This window comes from Stegodyphus dumicola, chromosome 5 (genome assembly GCF_044657685.1).
Source record: "Stegodyphus dumicola isolate Sdum_Otavi_A_Nest chromosome 5, ASM4465768v1".
NCBI lineage: Eukaryota > Metazoa > Arthropoda > Arachnida > Araneae > Eresidae > Stegodyphus > Stegodyphus dumicola.
In genome coordinates this window covers 193,536,204-193,556,838 of record NC_140772.1, presented here as the reverse complement: position 1 = coordinate 193,556,838, position 20,635 = coordinate 193,536,204, and the positions used below count along the sequence as shown (strand labels likewise).

At 33.9% G+C, this 20,635-nt stretch overlaps 1 protein-coding gene across 2 annotated transcripts in view; it reads left to right on the top strand.

Moving 5' to 3' along the window:
• The window catches only part of LOC118195518 (uncharacterized), a 95,855-nt gene extending 76,424 nt beyond the window's left edge, over window positions 1-19,431 (top strand). The window contains exons 1-4 of one of the 2 annotated variants that reach the window (XM_035366851.2): window positions 1,091-1,342; window positions 6,459-6,566; window positions 12,779-12,895; window positions 18,698-19,431. In XM_035366851.2, coding sequence (XP_035222742.1) covers window positions 1,284-1,342; window positions 6,459-6,566; window positions 12,779-12,895; window positions 18,698-18,728 — 315 coding nt within the window. In that variant the 5' untranslated portion in view covers window positions 1,091-1,283 and the 3' untranslated portion in view covers window positions 18,729-19,431. Of the gene's footprint in view, window positions 1-1,090; window positions 1,343-6,458; window positions 6,567-12,778; window positions 12,896-18,697 lie in introns of those variants that run through there. The other variant, XM_035366845.2, reaches the window with a different exon arrangement.
• Window positions 19,432-20,635: the final 1,204 nt, after the last annotated feature.

Genomic DNA, 20,635 nt, shown 5'->3' with positions numbered 1-20,635 from the left:
ATTTTGCATTTGTTCACTTTAAACGGGGTTTCACTTTTCAAATTGTTGCCACCAAATATTAGAGACCAACATTATGTTTGAAGAAATAAATACTGAAGAATCCTCATGAATATATACATGTTCCTCGCATTGTGAAAAACCAACGGTGCCTAGAGACATAAAAGTTTGAATAATGTAGTCCTCCACTCAAATATGGGCATCTGGAAACCGCAATTTGGAATTTGTTTTATTACCTATTTCATATTTAGTAAACGTTTAACAAGCTTTTGATTAACAAACTCAGCGATTTCAAAGCGAGCAATAGCAACACTCTACGGGGGGGGGATGACCTCCAGCATGCAAGATTATATTTACCGGAAATTTTAAAGATATGATCTTTTTTAATTATTCTGTTATATTTCTGTTGAATTGAAATTTATGATTTAAGTGCGATGAACGTGATATTTAATTAATAAAGTTAACAGAGAAAACGGTAAAAATACGCCATTTTGAGACATAGTATGAAATTTGAAAGGCTTCAGATTTTTTTCTATTCCTTAATTTATCAATTTAAATTATTGAAATCTTATTTTTATTTATCATTATTTTATTTACTTTTCTTAATAATTCATCACTGTTATTAAGGCTCCAGCAATTCTAACTTTAAGAATTAAACAACGACGATATAAAGCATTTATTAATGAATATATTTCATATATTCGAAAATTATAAGCGTTTTCTACAAAAGGAAATATTTCAAACTGATAAAATTTGAAACAGTAAATTTAAGTCATCTTTGCAGTTATACATTTAAAAGCCTTGCCTCTTATCTTCCATTTCTTAAAAATTCGATTTTAATTTGTCCGACTTAAAGCGTTTTTATTTCAAACATCAAATATATTCTCTGTGAAGAACTTTTAAGTGCAATCGATTTTGTTTGAGCATCTCTTTCGGTGTGCATTACATAGCAGAAAAACAAGAACAAAATTAGCGTTCAGAGGGGAAAACAGATATCGAACTAATGTCAAAATAGTCAGATAAAATGGAAAAAAATGTGACTACAGAACGTTTTCCAGAGCCTTTCAGATATACGTTGATTGATTACTACTCACTTTTAAAATGATTTTTCCCTAATGCATAATGCGAATTGTGATACAAAATGAAAAGATAATGCGGCATTTCTATTAGATGTAGGTTTCGAAAGTTATTTGGAATTTTTCTACAAGTTATTAGAATAGCTGTCACTTCTTTCGGTACTTTTTTTATTGAGGTTGTATTTGGAAGATTTGCAGTCTCCATTATAGATGTTGATTTACTTCAAATATAAATTTTTCATTGCTGTCAGCGCTAAGACTGAAAAAGGGTAAGTATTTCCTACCTGTTCTTCAGTGATTTTTTTTTAAACTTTGACAAACCAAATTAAATAAACCTCACTTAACTAACCCGTTAATCTCTGGTTTACTGTAAAATGGCTTTTTCTCACTATATTTATTAAGGCTTTTTATAACTAGTACATTCATCAATGACTTTTTTTGGTTTTATTACGTGCTCCACCGTTAGGCGATACAGGGATGCCCAGTGGAGGTCTTTTTAAGGGAAACTGGCTCTTATCCACGTTACGTATGGGGAAAACCACGGAAACGCCCATGCAGCAAGCCTGTTCGCCGGGATTCGAACCCCGGACCGAACTACCAGTGTTCAGCGACTTTTGCCGCTTGGCCGGTGGTGATCCTCATCAATGACTTGTAGATAAGACTGCATGGTGTTTTCAAGATTCCCTATGCATCTTATTTACGAGCTAATTCTTATTTGAAAATCACTCAGTGCTGCTAGAGCGGATAAAATCGTTGCATACTAACAGTGTGACCCGGACTGAAATTTCGGCAAACCACTTGTCTGCATAGAATTTTTGCGGGAAACAATGTACAAATATAGTAATTTTATATTTAGTTTAATAGTTCTAAAGCATTGTTTTTTCAAATATTATGCACATAGTTTTCTAGACTTCTATAAATGATAGAGCTTTTTCCGTTTCATCATCAACTCTTCACAGTATAATTTTGAGAGAAAAAATTTAACTTACTATGAAGAACAGAATAAATCCTCTCTCAGAGTATCCGCTGAAGAAAATACTTTTTGACAAAAAGAACATCTTTCTTTTTTTTTTTTTTTTTTTCCATATCCTCTTCTGAATGTAGACTTCTACGCTTTACCTATCAAGTTAAGATCAAACAATCTGCGGATAATCTAAAGAGCTCGTTTTAAGATCTTTGTTCTCCTTCTTACTCTGTTTAGACATTTCCTATTCCAAAGTTAGAAAATACCCTAAGATTCTTTCATGGGATGTACGATAAATACGTGTCTCGGAAAAGTACTTAAATCTGAAATAAATAGGAGTATGCTATTTAAAGTATGCTATTCTTTTCAAACTATTTATTGTATTTCTAATAACTGGTTTTAGAAAAAATGTACATATATCAATAGTTTCAGTGGTAATCTTTGAAAAACCTGAGAAATCTTACTGCAGGATTATATAAGATATCATATACGTTATCATTCACATTTCATGCAAATAATAAACCTGATTTAAGCTGCCCAGACGGTATCGTGATTAAAGGAGCCTGACTGCGATACCGAAGGACCCTGGTTCGAATCCCGGAGAAGGCATGGATGTAAAATTGTCTGTCCGTTCGTAGGAGGTAATAATGGCCGCCTAATATGTGCTTCCACAATAAAATGGCCACCACTACTGGCCTTAGGAGTGGCCAATGCCGTTATAGGCAATTGTCCGCCATTGGAAAAAATAATAAATAAACATAATTTATCGCGAAATAAGAGTACCGATGTATGTTGGCGTTCATTTGTAAGGGGTCCCCCTTCCGTACCTCCTGCTTTCATGTGTAAATAGAAACCACGTCCGACCAGTAATCAGATTCCTTGAGGGCATTTCATATATATACACTGGTAAAATAAATTAAGAGAATTCGCATGAAAAGAACTGAAGAAAAAACCACTGATTCTAGATAAAAAAGCAAATCTTTTACGGCAAATAAGTAAGCGTACACGTGTATGTAGGCGGACCCAGCAGAAAAACAGGCTTTATAAGCGCATGGAGGGGTAAGACGAATTGCATTCGCTAGCACACGTCGGCGAATTTCTTGGTGTTGTCTGGCAGCAATCGGTTAAATTCACATCGGAACAGTAAAAATGAGTAACCACAAACGTTTAGATGATGGAATAAGGTGGCAAATTGGAGGGGGGAAGCTAGAGGCAGGCCAATTGCAAGTCCAGATATGCAGAGAGTTTAATTTAACGCCCATCGTCATGTGTAACCTATAGAAACAGTTCCAGGATACTGGATCCATCGAGAAAAAGGTCCGGGGTGTAGTGGGCCCCAAGTTCATCTTACAGGATGATAACGCGAGGTCACATAGAGCTCTTCTGGTCGACGAATTTCTCGAGAGTGAGGATATTCGCCGGATGGATTGGCCAGTCACGTCTCCAGACCTCATACACACGAACATGTGTGTCTATTATAACTGTTGAATGTTTATTCAACAGTTATAATAGACACACACCAAATTATGTTTGTATTATATCAACCCATGTTCACACCAAATTTTATTAAAATCTGTCCAATCGTTCTGGAGATCGTAGATCAAATATGAAAATTTTCTTAATTTATTTCACCAGTGTATATAGTGTTTCCTGCTTTGATAAAAACCTAATGTTTCTACACATCTTGTACATATGCACAATACCAAGCGTAAGGTGGCCAAATATGCATTTAAAAGAATAAAATTAAGATATAATTTAGTAAATCCGCTTTTTGTCAGAGTCAAAGGTGATATCATTAAATAGTAAAACAAATATGTTCTCTAAAAGTCTATGTCAAATGAAAACTGAAGCACAATGAATGAAAACAAAGAACAAGCATTTAAATTTAAAAATCACATCGTTATTCAAATTCAAGCACAAACATGAATCAAAGATATTTGGTAAGTATATGAATATATCATCTTTTATACTTCAAAATAATATGTTTGCGTGATCTCAGATGATATACTCGCGCAGTACATGGTCATAATAACATAACGGTAAAATGCATACATTACATATTAGCTGCTTTGGATTAGAACACTTGCAAAAGCAAAAACTGACGATATTGAATTCATCCGTTAAATCTGAGAAGGGTTCAAAAATAGAATTTTTCATGTCCTCTATGACTATGCCTTATTTTAAAATCAATTTCTTAAAGCATAATGATTTGAGGTTTGAAAACACATTAGCAGAGGGGGGGATTAAAATAACTATAAAGGTATATTTATATTAATTCTGTTTAGTAAATTCCAATGAAAGGTCCCCACCAACCGCCGAGCTGTTAAGTGGTGAATTTAATTAAAACACAAACTATATGCACTGACTGCACCCTCGTTTAGTTTACGATAGATACCTTATTGCTTTATACGGTGAACTATTCGAGGGAGGCCCAATCCGCCTTGTCCCAGCGGGACCATATGACCATGCTTTATACGGTATACAAAATTACCGGTATAAATGTGGTATAAATATAAATTATACCTTTATGAGAAACATCTTAGTTACTGTAAGTACCATTGACAGCTGCATATGATATCTTTAGCTTTGTATTCTAAAAGCAATGTCCATTTCATTCTCACCCATATTGCTTCCATAATGTACTTCTATGTGTCAATACGAGAAACATTACTTTATCAATTCTTGTAGAAAAGTATGCTTTCGTGCACTTATGTACTCGTGTACTTTCGTGTACGATATATTTCATTTAATGAACGAAATCAATATGTTCATCTACAAAACTTTTCTCAGTAAGTTAAAAATTAAATTACCTTTAATTCAATGTTTATACATTAATAGTAAACTTTCTTAGAATATTACTATTATTTTCTTTCCGAGTGATAATTTATTATGCAGAAAAAATTAACAACATTTTATTGTATATCTGTCTGCTTAATTTTTAGGTAAACATTTTAGTTTTTAATTGTAATACAGTACATAAACCTTTTTAAGGTATTAAGATAAGCGTTATTAAAAAAACAGTGTGAACGTTATGTTTTGTTATGTTAAAAAGTTAGAAAAACACGCTAAAAGACAAAACTAGAGCAAATACGTTTTCCAGAAGCTTATGGCATAATCACTGAGATAAAAGGCAGTTCAGTTCTAGTATATGGTGCAGACGGGATTTGACGACATTATGATAAGCAGTAAACGCCGTATTTATGATGAGCAGTAAACGAGTCGTTTTGTTATTGTCGTTTTGTTTGCAATTTTCAAAATCGCTCAAAGGTGATACCATAGACTAAGATTTTACCCAAAAGGCTAATCCGATTTTAGATAACATATTTCACTCAAAAGGATGATTATGTTCACTTCAACACTTGGTAACAGCACATTTCCTCAGCAGGTTTACCAACTGTGATAAAAGTGAGCACGCTTAAATTCCCAGAAATCATCCAGTGGCCTCTTACCTTACTAATTATTCCATAAACATGTTATCTATTTATTTACCTTAACATTTGAACAGATACTTCACTTACACTAATTCAGTTATAAGGTACTCACTGTACTATCGCAACCGTCTTGGCCCAATTTCGATATTTTTTACGGATGAAAATGCAAAAGTTACTTAGCATGTGCAAACTGGTGGTTTTCGTGCCTTCTTTTTTAGAAAGATTCTCAAACTATCGAGATTTATAGTAAGTTTGGTTAACAGTATCAACATAGGAAAAGCAATTTAAAATACAAATTTGAATTATTTAATATTGATTACTTAAATTATTAAATAAGTATTATGGCATACATAAAAAAAAATAACTCTTACATTTTTCTTCGACTCGTTCTGTAATTTTTTTTCTTATCTTCTTCCGAAGTGTACAGCGATCTATTTCCACTTAAGAAAAACATCAGATAATTGCTGATACTTCGTGCAACCTTCACCAACAGCGGCTATCTAGAAACCGCATTTCCTCGTTGTTCCCTTTAGAAAAGTTTCAACAAAATTCTGTATTACTGCCGAAATTTTACCATAGTTACTTCCATTGCTGGCGAATTCCACAAGCTCATATTTTAAAACTAAGTTTAAGGCAACAAATGTCCCAATTTGTGCATAAAAACCGTTGAAAATTGGAATACAACAGAATAGAACGCATACGAAAATCGCGCCGTTTCTTGACTGAAACGATTATGAGCATGGTGGCCAGAATTTGGCACTTTCTAAAAATTTGGCTACTTCTACTAAGATGTTTATGATAGTACATAAGTACCCAATTATAGACATAAACGTTTCTTCTGAAAATACATCCTAGTCGAATAAAGTCTTTCTTTGTTCATTAAATAAAAATGCTGCTTCATAACATTCGTTCTGCCAATAAATCTTTAATTTTTTTTTTAAATTTAGTTTTTCCGTTTGGATTCTAATATTCTTGTTTTTCTTTTGTTAGCCCTATGATTCCTCAAAGATCATTAAGAGAGATTGTCAACAAGAGAAGACAGTTAAATTACATCAAAACTCTCCTTCAAGATCTTGACGATAAGTTGGAAAAGTTGGAGTAAGTATGCGTACATTGAAGTTGACAAAACCGTTGTATGCTAGACTATACGAAAAAGCGCAATAAATATCTTAAGAATATATTTAAAACCCTTATGCGAAGACTGAAATGTAATTGTGTATCGAATAAATAAATTTTTTTCAATTATTCTTGTAGTACAATTATTTGCTCGTTGCAAAATTTGAATATATAAAATATCCTGAAAATTGTTGAACAGTTAACTGCATTTTACCTCCTTCAGAACTGTTATGTTAAAGCTGATCTCATTTTTATTTCAACAAAAGGTTTGGTATTATTTTAAAATCTAAAAATTACCTCATGTAATTATATATTCTCTTACTAATATTATTAAATATTCTTTTTGAGATGTGCTGAGAGAAAAACTTAGTATTAAGGTATTGTTATTGAAACCCCATCTGTCTGCTATTTCACAATCCATTTGAATTTTCCAAATGTGATTTATATATTATTACTTGAAAGGTCTCCACTGGTATGTTATGATTTTGTATAATTAAGGATAAAAGAATTTCTGCCAATTTGAAATAGAAAATAAAATATTCCTGGCTTTTGCGTCTCGGTTTAATAAGGCATGTATTTAATTTCCTATGCAGAAGTACAGAAAAATAAAATGTAGGAACACACAGTATCTTTGTAGGAATAAATAAAATAAGCCAAAGCAATCAAACATTTCTGTACAAAGGTACACATTTTCTTGAGCATCATCTTAGAAAATAACAATTTTAATAACTTTCAGCTGAAATGAACTATGTTTTGTCTCATTATTTAGGATAGAAAACTGTTAGTCTCTCTAAATAATGAGATAGAACTATTTGAATCATGAAAACAAACATTGCGCTGTATTTATGAAACGTTTTATCAGGGAAAGTTTATATTGCGTTGTTCAAAACAACTTTCTATGCAATGAATTCTAATATCAATTCACGTTGATTTGCATGCGCAATAATCTACTGCTTTTTTGATGCGCTTGTTTAATAGTAATAAATCCTTTATAAATGAAATTTTTCTAATTCCTATTTAGTAGAGACATTTCCAGTCTGCTATCTATCAGATTATTAAAATTTTGCAAAATTTCATAGCTTAATATCCATCTGCTTTTGCTCAGTTATTATATTAATATTATATATAAAGCATACTTAGCTACTTTTGTGAAACTTCTTTATCTTTTAGTGTGTATAAAGCATTTACAGTGGGTAAAAAAAGTATTGGCAATTGCCTGTGATTGATCAATCTAGCTGTCAAAGGAAATGCTTGGCGATTTTAGCTGGACATAATGAGCAGAGAAGGAAATAAAGACAGGTGACGGAGGACGGGGACGCCTGGTGTTTAACAGAAGTAAACAGGCATATGTCTCGCGCTCTCCCCTATCTAGTGGCAGCAACTCACTGGAGCCTCATGTTTATTGAAGAATTTTACCTAATTGTGCATGGTCATACAGAACTATCGTTTTACTATGCCTTTTACACAAATACACCCCAAAAACGTAAATTTGGATGTCGAAAAAGTATTGGCAAGAACATACAGCAAAATGTGGGAACAAAGTTTAATATTTTGTATTCATACCTTTTGCATTTATAACAGCTTGTAATCTATTTCTCATAGAAAAACTGAAAGTCCTGGTTGTTGAAAAGTTATGTTGGGAATTCTGTGCCATTCTTACAGGAGTATACGCTTAAGTTCATCATTACACAAAATTTTATGTTTCCTGACTTTTAAGTCCAATTTTTGCCATAAACTTTCAATTAAACTGGTGAGGAGCGTTATAGAGTAACTATTGCCAGGGGAGGTTCACTGTATCCTTAGGGTCATTATACTGTTGAAACACAAATGGTGTTCCTAAGCCAAGTTTCTGGGCACTGAATTTCAAGTTATGGCGCAATATATCAATATACGTAGAGCTGTCATAATACCATCAATGAAACACAGGTTACCAATTCCGTTTGTGCTGCCATACAGCCGCAAGCTTCGACGCTCCCTCCAACATGTTTTACAGTCGGTGTTAAATGTTGTTTTTCCACTTCGGTGTTAGGCTTTCTTCACACATATTGTCGTCCATCACTCTCGAAAATGTTAAACTTTGTTTTGTCGGACAAAATAACTGTGTTCCAAAATTCGTCTGATAAATTAATATGAGATTTTGCAAAATCTAATCTCTTTATCCTGTTTATTTCTTAAATAAAAGGTTTCTTTCTAGCTGCCCTTCCATAATAACTTCCTCCATGTCACACCTTCTGTATAGTCTGTAAACTAAAAGTTTTATGACAAGTAATAGCAACATCTTTGGCTAACTAGGGTGCACTTATTTTAGGGGTTAATGCCACGTTTTCCCTTTTAGGAAATATTCGAGGCTGTGCACTTCTAATCTTATTTTTCGTCGATCTTGTCTTTTTGAACTTTTTTACGGTAAATAACCTTATGTTCAGTTGTATTCCTATAGCACGATAAAACCCTTATTTCTGAGCTAAATAATCATGTTTTGAATATTAACATCCAACTCCTCGACTTTGAAGCTGTATTAGCAAAGTAACGTTTTAAAAGTTTTGAAGTTGCACTTCAGGCTTTATATTAACAGGGATTCTTATCAGTCTAAACACGTGACTTTAGCATAACAAATTTTGCATAGCAGTTAGAACTTTGCCAATATTTTTTGACAACCAAATTTACGTTTTGGTGTATATTTTGTGTAAAAGGCATTGTAAAACAATAGTTTCGTTACCTCCTGTGTTCGTTATGTCTAGCTCAAATTGGCAAGCATTTCCTTTGTTAGGTAATATGATCAATTATAGGCAATTGCGAATACTTTTTTACCCACTGTATATACACGCTAAAAGATAAAAAAGTTTCACAAAAGCAACTAAGTATGCTTTATATATATGTGATAAAAATATGTGATTGTTTAAAAATTTTGGTTTGCGAATGTGTAATTGAGTAATGCTACTACTGAGTAGAAAGCTTCAATTTCACTTGCGTTATGTAATTATCATTGAACAAGAGTCATACGAGAAAGATTAGTTTTTAAATAACGCACTTTGATAAAAGCTTAATTAAAAAGGAATTTAAGGAGCTCCTATAAATTGAAATTGGATTTGTTTCTTGCATGCATATGAAACCGAGTTTTTAACTAATCGTAAATTGTGAGAAAAAACCATTTTACAGAAAGTAAGCGTACAAAATTAAATGACTAGAATAGATTGGTTATAAAAAGGTTCCAGTCTGGAGGATTTTCCGATTTACGGCCAACATGTCCATGAGATGGAAGGAAATTAAAATTCTGAGGTGTTAAAAAGTAAAATGAAGGTAATTCATAATGCACCAAAAAATTATAAGGCAGTGTAAAGAAATGTAAAAACAGAAAGAAGTATTAAAATGTCAATCGTACAAGAAAATTCAGAAAGGTATTAAGAAAAACTTTTTCTCTAAAATAAATGAAGGCTAGTAAATAGTTTGAATATATTTAATGAATCAAATCATGAAAATTAATCTCTAAGAATCCCTTATCATTCGATCTCTAAATTTCAGTTTATTATTAAATAAAGAATAAATTTTCAGCTTAATTTTTAAAATCTTTACTCCAGCTATTGGAAATTCTGCTGGATTATCTACAGCTTAACCAAAGTATATGCATTTCTCATTCTATTGTTTTTAATCTAGTTTAGTTTCATTCAGCTAAAGATTTATCCTCTAATACTTTTTCTTATTACTTACACAACAAGAAATTTTCTAGGGAGCTTCCTGATAAATTCAAGAATATTTATCCTCACGGATATTTTGTTTTTAATATTAAGCCTCTGCTCTTTATCAAAGTTCATGTGAAAAACCATTTCTCAAACAAGATACTGAGCTCTACATTTCTTATAGTTCAATTATTCTTATAGTACAATTATTTCTTATAGTTCAAATTGATAAATGCATTTCTTTGATTATGTATATTTTCTCTAAATAAGTATTTTCTAAAATAATTACTATCGCGAAATACAAGTACTTTTTAAACTACAAGCGTACATTCCTACTCTTGCCTTCATTTGTGTGCACCATTTTGAACCGAAATATTTCTTCAGAAAATGAGTTTAATCATTTTTGGCATCGTCATGTCATGCTCTTTCTGATTACAGCAAAGATTTTTTAACTTATAACTTAATCAATTATGAGCTTTAACTAATGAGCCCTACTAAATCTTCCAAAGAGCCTCTATTATTTATTTACATCTTTACCCTTGAAATTTCAGGCATAAATAATTGATTTATTTTGAACATGGAATTTACTGGAAAGAATTTTTATTTACATTGCCCATCCTGCTAAATATCTTTCATTCTTGTATTTTTTTCTTTTCATTTCCCTTCCGATTTCTTCATTTAGAGATAATTTTATGTTTGTTTGTGGTTATCCCACCGGATCGACAGTAACATCAGCTCCGAAATCAGAACAAGCTCACGAAATTCATTTTGGCAAGGGGTCAAGATTGCACGAGGTCGTTCTTGGACATCTTATAAGTGACAGTATGACTTTGTTCAGTTCCGCCCTTACCTTTGAAGGAGAGCACCCCAGAGAGACGGGTTCAAAGGTCTCCCACTACCAATTTCTTCAAAGGACTTTCAGCTTACTGCATATTTAGAGTCCTCCCAGGATGCACAGACACTATACATCTACGAACATCCATGCCTTCTCCGGGATTCAAGCCCATACCCTTCGCTACGGTAATGAGCGTCGCTAACCACTATCCAGGTTGCGCGGCTCTTATTTCATACTCTTACAAAGAAACTTATTATTTCCAAGACTATAAAATCTTCATTACCTAAACAGCATTAAAAATTTCAGAAGGCATATTTAATTAAATTCAGAATGTAAAATCCATTTTCTACAAACTAATTATTTTCGCGTGCGATATAAAATACTTCTGTTTCTTCGTTTTCAGTTCTACCTGTCCATTAAACAAACATACCTACAATTTAACAAATTGTTTTAAATCGAGAATTCTATTAAATTTATCTCTTTGAAAAATTAACTCTCTGTTATATAAGCTGAAATTTGATTTTAGAAGAGCTTAATTATTTACGATTATTGCAAGTTAAGTAAGTATTAAGCTTAAAGTAATACGTTGAAGGTGAAAAAGTTATTTCGCTTTTCACCTAATTGTGCCTTGTAGAGAATTTTAAGCAGATTTAAGCCAAACCTTCATTTGAAATGTAGCTTAATTTCTAATATCTATGCAGAACTTCTCTAAGCAATGAACTTCCTTCATCCTGAAATGAAACGCTTAACGTGTTGTAAAACGAACTAATTTCGAAGGAAGTAACAGTATTGAGAAAGCTAATAACAAATGCATTGCTTCACAGTGGAATTAGCAGTGCTCGTTGGCCCAGTACTTGAGTGAAGAGGGTTCTTCAATTCAAACCATATTAGCATCAACTAATTCTTTTACATAAGAATGTTATTAGAAGCTAAATTAATAAGGAAAGGAGGACTAATTATATTTTGCGTGTATTTTTGTATGTATTTTCTTCCTCCTTATATCTTCCCTTTATCATGAAACTGAAAAGCACGTCCAGCTAGAAATCAGAAAGTTAGTAATTCGTATCCCAGCAAGGCCATGGCACATTTTTAAGGTTTCCTTCTTGGAAAAACTTAATGATTCTAGATATTCCTTTTAGTTTAGAAAGCTAGTTGATATAACACTTAAAAAACCAGCTAAATTTGTTTTGCTAGTTGTCCCCTGTTGAAAGTCAGTTAAACATACCATTTAGAAAGCTAATTGATATAAGTCTTAAATTTTCCTAAAGCTTGAGAGGCAGTGAAATATAAAACACTAAAGAACTCTAGAATAGGTTATTAATTTGCAATCTAACAATGCAATAACTATTTTTTCTCTTTTAAAATAAAGAAATAAATTATATAGGTAGATTATGACGAAATCCTATATAAATATTTTACGAAAGCCTTCAGGAATGATGCTTACCGGAGAATTTAAATTTAAAAAACTGAAGCTGTTACTATTGTATATGAAACTTTAAAATTTATTGGTCGGCAGTAAGCATGTTTCTTGAACCTTAACTGTTCTTTCAAAGAACATATTATTCATCTTGAAACTACAACGTAATTTCAACAGTACGTAAATTATTCCATTTACCGATAACATTTAAACTGTAAAACTGTTTGCTTGTTTTTTTAGTTAAGAATTGTTACTTTGCTACCTACAGGAAGCGATCATGCCCGATTAACCTTCCTGGTATGGACTGTGATTATGGTGAAGTGAGCGGAACTGGAAAAGATGCCATAGTCTGGTCAAGCAGCCTGGGTCCCGGAAAGAAACGCAGGTAAAATAATTTTCTAGTATTTTTGAACTTAGTGTTAAATAGCTGTGCAAATTTTGTGAAGACTACATTTTATAACATTACATAATACTCTACCAAAGCGTAACGTTTTAATGTATATTAAGGACAAGCGCACGAGTAGAGTCAAAATCATTTTTAATATATGTAAAGACTGTTACTTCACATTACCAATAACTGGAATTAAACAAGGTTGACGAGATTGTGTTAAGGTACAGGACTGGGCGGGATAAATAACAAAGTCATAAAACTAATTCAAAAGACCTCGCCCTAACTACTTACAGATTTATTTAAGAAATGCCTTCAACTAGGAGTCTTCCCGATGTTTTCAAAGACGCGACATATCATACTTTTCTCCAAAAAGACTGAGATCCAGCTAATCCCTATTCATACAGACCCATTAGCCTGCTGCCAGCAATTGGCAATATTCTGGAAAGCGCCATTGTCGAAAGAATAAGGCTCCACTTTCATAATTTGAAATAATCCGCGAAAATCATAGTATATAATCGGTATAGTTTCATGCCAAATTGTTCTACATCCCACTCCGTAGACGAAATATTGAGGACCATACACCACAATAAATCATAAAATCTTCATTCTTTGCCTTGACTTAAAAAAAGCATTTGTTTCCGTCTATTGGCCTGCCGTACTTCAAGCTCAATATTACAACCTAGGAATCAAGCTTTCTTCTAGAGACTAACTCACTATACGGATAACTTTGAATTCCCGAACCCTCCATATTCTCATCTCCCGGCAAATTCTCCTACATCAAAATATATTTTAAAAAGTCTAAAAATATCAATACATACCATAGAGGGTTTACAGATGGATAAAAAATAGATGAAAAAGGGTGTCAGCCTGTATTTTTCTTAAAGCCGAAAATCCGTAAATGCCCTGAGTTTAGTTTAGAATAGAGTTTTTCAAGCTGAACGTTTAGTCATTAAGAAGTCAATACAAATTCCAATTAGTAATAAATACGGCTAGTTCACAATTCGGTCAGATTCTCTTTCTTCGTTACATGCAGTAATGAACTTCAAACACCTTTCTCCAATAGAACAAGAAATCTTTGATCTCCTCCAAGAAAGAGCCAAATTAAAATTTTGCATGGCAAGGTGAAAGCACGTGCGCGGAATGAAGAAAGCGAAGACGCCGATTTCATTGCTAAAGATGGCTAAGACTCTTGATTCTGAAGACATGAAATTAAAATGGCCTAAAGTCATACATTAAAAAAGAAGCACAAAAGATAAATCAAATCTGCAGAACGAATGTAACTATGTTCCCCAAGGCAGGAGAACGTAGGAACTAATCAACATAATAAATGGGAAGAATGCTGAGTATTCTCCGTTTAAATCAATTCATATCAGGACAATATCATTTCTCCACTTGCTACGAGAGAAATATTTCTTCCTGAGGCAATTAACTGTGTTTGCAGCGAAAGAGGATATCCAAAACAGTATATATTCTCATGTCCATTAACACAAGCATATCATGGCGTTCAAGCGAACTCATGTTTCAAAGCTATATCATAAATAATCCACACTTTCATCATAAGATCAACAATATTGTAAAATACCTTTTGGAACAAAGGTAGGATATTTGTCAGCAATAACTGTTACAAAAAAGTCTTTGTATTAGTATACAAATTTTCTATATTATAACTGCATAAAAATGTTTTGGGCAGTTTGCCCGGAGCTTCTTTAGGATGCTTCACTGGATCAGTAGCATCACAGGATAGTACTTGTATCACCATATGCTAAAGTTCTGATGTCCCGTATGCTTATTCCTGTTCACTCAATTTCTCAAGTTGAGGCTATTACACCACTGTTTTAGAATAAATAGAAATGTTTCAAAATTCTTGAAAATACTATATTACGAAATGATAGAAATGCTTTTAAATAAATATGAGAAAACACAAATGCTAGAACAGGTTTTCTAGTTGTAGAGTTGACAAAGACTGCATGCTCTAGTTATTACATTTGTATCTCAAAAATCATAAGATAATTAAGTAACAAAATGTTTATAATATTTTTGAAGTACTATATTATGAGTTATTGAACATTTCATTAAACATGGATTAAGGTATTTTCTCCTACCTTTCCGCATGCTTTCGTGATGTAACCGAAAGCACTCTCGACGTGTATTCGGGAAGTGCAGAGTTCGAATGTCGGCGAGGGCATTGCGGATTTCTTCAGTTTCCTGGCTTCAAAAATTCTAAATAACTCTACAGTGGCGCTGGAACTGAAAAGTTAGTCACCCCCAGAATTTGCAACTGCGCCCAATAAACACCGGTCACCCAAAGGAGAAGTGCATAAGGTGAATGAGTAATTACATAGTAATATACAAGTGATCCCAAAATTATGTGTAGCATAATTACTGGGCGATTTCTATAGTACAAATATCATGTTGTAAGATCAATTGTGTGCGTATACCTATCACTATTAAGTATCCGCACTAGTGATTTTACAAAATCCATTGCAAAATATATAAACAAAATCAGCTAACTTACTAAATCAATATAACACTGCAGATACACGTTGCAAAGTAATACAATAAATATTACTATGGTCTGCAATTGAAACGAATTCATTAAGAATTAATACTAAAAAACAGATTTGCATATATTATCTGCTATATCTTGTGCTGCTTACTATTCTAATACAATGTCTCCTCGCACAGAAGGAACTAATTATTACTATACAATACTAATTTTTACGAAAGATCCAGCTCACAGGGAACTAATTCTACCCCACACTAAGAGTGCATTTTTCTAATACTATTTACGGATAGTTAAAGACCTATGTTAAAATTCTTAATCGTAAGAAGGGAAGAAAAGGCGCACACGTCATATAACAATAAACATATACAACATATTACAGTAACATTACATATGAAACCTCTACATTAAGAGCTGCAGTTAGATACAGTAGCATATGAATCCAGTATACTGAGTACAATAAAGGTTTACATATATGCATTGCGGCAGGTTATATACAGAACAGAATGAAACTAATTAGTTGAATGCGGGGAGTAAAACCTAAATACTACTCTGTGCTGTGCTTACTAGATATCTGTATGTTGCTAATGCTTTTTTGGTTTTCTAAAACACAGAAGGGATCGAGTAGATACAAAATAAAACTAATTATATCCTACGGTAGCAATTCGTATGGAAATATTACTTCAAAGTGCTTTTTACAAATCAGTGGATGTTTAATTTGGACATTGACTCTCGGGGTTTCTGTATCTGAAGAGAGCCTGGAACACGATATCAGCCCTCCCTCATGAGGAAAAAGGATCATTATGATGGTGCAGATGTAATGGTTTGGACCGGCATTATTTTAGGTGCCGCACACTCACACCCTGCATGTATTTAACAATACTTCCTTGACTGCTGTGAAGGTATAGAGAGATCTTACATTCCTATTTTCGACTTTTCGGGGAGGCAATTGGTCCTTGGTTCCTGTTAATGGAAGACAAAACTCGTCCACATAGGGCTCAGCTAGTCGATGATTAAGTGGAAAATCATTGTATTTGCCGCATGGATTGAATCACGAAGTTGAAAAACCGCCTTGCTGCAGGAGTGGGATCGAATGTCACAGGAAGGTCTCAACAGCCCCCTGTCCAAAATGCCGTCACTCTGCGCGACCTGTCTGGCTACGAGAGGGAACGATACCCCATATTAGATTCATTTCCAGTTCGATATCTCAACGTGGATTTTGAACATCCCTGCACTATAATATAATGCTGATAATCTCCTATGCCAACAGAAAAATGTACTACAGCATCCATCTACGGCAATCTAAACAATATGGAGGGAAATACTTTCTGACATGACATTGGATCTCCTAATTTGCCATATGGCGTTTGTATAGAAATTACACGTGAAACTGTTGAGCAATTATATTTAAGCAGTTGTAACCATAAGCCTTTTTCAATTTAATTTAATTTACGTAACAATGCAGTTTTAATTGGCAAGGAAGTAATTACTTATAACATTTTATGCTGATATTGTAAGGTATAAAGTAATGTTATTAAGATGAAAGTTCCCTCGTCAGTGATAGTATATTTAGTTGTCTAATACATTCCATACTTAATATACAATAATGGAACAATACAATTACTGGCGTCTTTTATCCAAAAATCTCGAACATCAGTAACAAGAAATTAAGCATGAAGTTCAAAAATAAACACTTCTATCTATTCATTAATCTTTTTCATTTTCTCTCTGTTGACAAGATTCAATCATAAAGAATATACACTCACGTTTGTGAAAATTGCAACACCAAGAAGGAATCGTCATAATTGAATGCAATTTAATACACAGTTGAGTGGTAGTGGTACAAATAAATGATTAAATTTTCAAAGCAAACAAACAAGAACAAGAGATCAGAATCAGTATTTTGTGTGGCCACCACGCGCCGCAATAAGTGCTGCTACACGACGTGGCAGGGAGTCAAACAAAGTTTGAATGTCTGACTGAGGAAGAGCATTCCATATCGTTTGTACGCGTACCCAAAGTTCGTCTGCAGACGCAACAGGACGAGGATCACGAGCAAGACGCCGACCAATGACATCCCACACATGTTCAATTGGCGACATATCCGGGGAACACGCAGGCCAAGGAAGAAGCTGTACCTGCTGCGCTGCAAAGAAGGATTTAACAATCCGAGCAGTATGAGGGCGGGCATTGTCCTGTTGAAATACAGCGCCTGGCAAGCTTTGAAGGAAGGGAACAGCTTCGGGCTGTAGAACTTCACGGATATACCGGTTGATGTTCAGATTGCCCACAATTCGTAGCAATTGAGATCGTCTATGATATGCTATGGCGCCCCAGACCATAACTCCGGGTGTTCGTCCACTGTGGCGTTCGATAATGCACTCCGGAAGGTGGCGTTCACCGGCATAGCGTCTGACACGAATGCGGCCATCATGGTACCACAAATTAAAGCGGGATTCGTCAGAAAACACGACATGCTGCCAATCAGCACGCCAGTCTCTATGCTGATTGGCCCATTCTAGCCGCAGGCGGCGATGGTCGTGCGTTAGGGGGATCCTGTATAAAGGAGTCCGTGCGCGCAGTCCACACTGCAGCAGACGTCTACGAATTGATGAAGCACACAATGAAACACCTGTAGCTATTGACCACAGTGCTGCCAATTGTCTAGAGGACTGTCCGTCCGCGCCATGCGGACCAGGTGTCTATCATCGCGAGCTGACGTCACATTTCGGGGTCCACTCCCGGATTTCCGAGTTGTCCGACACTCGTCCGTCCACTGCTTCCAAACGCGCATCACTGTGCTGCTGTTACGCTGCACACGAGAGGCTACTGCACGATACGACAATCCAGCTTCACGAAGGCCGATGATTCTCCCTCGTTCAAACTCTGTAAGTTGTTCAAATCTCGCTCTCTTTCGTCGACGAGGCATAAGTACAGATTGAGTTAACGTTTACCACTAGCAGATAACCACCGATAACCATACACGCCTCGCTACAGCCGTCTATTTATTCGGATCCATCAGCCGTTCAGAGGGCGCTGCTCAGCATACGCATGCGCTACGGATTTGCAATTCTAATCATTTGCATATCATGCGCTACTTTACATTTCCTGAAAATTTCAGCTCACTCGCGTAAGTCCTTCATGGTGTTGCAATTTTCACAAACGTGAGTGTATTTAATAAGTAAACAAAATATAATTATTATTATAGTGTAATGGTATAAACATTAACTTTGGCATTTCATCCCTTTTGTTATTTTTGATTCCTTCTTTAACTTGTATTTCTTATTTACTAGATACAGAAGAGCTTTGCAGTATCTTCTTTAAATCTGCACAAAGAAACATGCCAGAATATTTGTCAAGTTCATGTGCAAAAAATGCATTTCGATGAATCGTCTATACCCTATGTCCAAGTTTCTTTTCATCAACTGTTTGTTAAAAATGAGTGTATACTTTTTATGTCATTTGTGTTAATAGACCAACAATTATTGAAGTATTTTGAATAAATTTTCTTTTATTTAAATAACACTTACCCTGTATGTAGTATAAAGTTGAACAAGAAATATATGTATATATAAAATTGAATAATTTACCATGATATATTATCTCATTAATATTTAATTTTTTTTAATCTTTATTTTCATACTTTACGTACATCATCATATAAACTTATTAATTAATACATAATAGTCTTGAGTTTTAATATGAGATCTTTTCTTTTCTGCAATTTTCACTTTTTTTTTATATTTTAAACAATATCTGATGCTTAAATAAAAATTAAATTTATGTAAAATAATCCAGCCTAAGTACAGTACTATCTTAATTTACGTGTTTTATGTATTGTAATCTATTGCTCTTCATTGGCTGCTAGAAATTTCAATAAATTATGCAATTTCGTATACAACACGAAGATTTTCAATGCTTTTAAGAAGATGTAAGGCCTCCCTGAGCCACAGATCAATGAAAATGAATATGTGTGTAATAAGTGAATAGATTTGTGTTGTACGTTATAAAATGTTATTTTACCCTATTATGATGTTGTTTTATCAATATATATATATAGTAAGCCATAATTAAAAGACAGGTACATAAACTAAATCGCTCATGATAACACAAACTTTCCAAATATAGTTATTTCATGCTTAATTTATACTAGAAGCATTTAAAAATCACCAGATATGCATAAACATCATTTAGTTGTCTTCCATTTCCATGTCAAATGCAATACGTTTCTGAAATTTCTTTTTCTTTCATATTTTTCAATTGTTGTTATTTATTATAAGTATTTAACCCTTAGAAAACCGAAGCCCTCGTTAACTTATATGTTTAAAACACCCTTTCCCCGTCCATTAACGCACAAAGAGGTGTCAACATTTCAAATGACATCTTTTCTAATTCCTAACAATGAAGCTTCCATTCGCTGTTTGCAATAAACTGATTCAGTACATTTGAGAAACTAGTCTAGCTACTGTATACTTTAGGGAGAGGGAAGGAAACAACATCGCAATCTCGGCTGTTTCGAACGGTTGTGGTCGTTTTAATGAAAGGTTGCCTCGAGAGTTTTGCCCTTCAGAGGGATAAATGGTAGCGGGGTAATAAAGTACTTGAAAGATGCAAGATGTGCATTTGTCATGGAGCAGAAATCATACAAATAGGATTTTACATAGCTCCATCCAGAACTGTCAAATACCAAACCTAAGAGCTTTATATTACTTTTCCCTTCCATTAGTTTCTCAGGACAACTTTCAAGTCGACGTGCTTAAGCGCTGGATTTAGGTACTTCCACATGAAGCTTTTTATCTTACCCAGAATATCTTTGCTAAGTGCCAAAATGTCTCACTCGCTTTTTTTTTTTCATTTCTCACCTTATACGAAGTGGCCTGGGCATCACCGATTCAAGGCAAAAACGGGATCCCTTCTTCAATTTCTTAGTTGGTTGGATATATTGAATTTTAAATTATTACAACTCTTTATGCTTCAGAAAAAAGAGAATGAAAGGACAGTATTTCACCTATTTAAAATAATTAATTATTTCAATCATCTTAAAAAAGCTTAATTATATGTTAGCAACAATTATAAATAAAATAGCCTGCTTCCACACCAAGCGTCTGAGTTCCAACCGCAGTTAAAAGATGCACGTGAGCTTTTCTAGTGCTGCACCAAGGAAAAGAACTTAACGTTCCCTGAAAAGAAAGTCCTTTAGAAAGAATGATGGAAGGGACCTTTTAATCCAT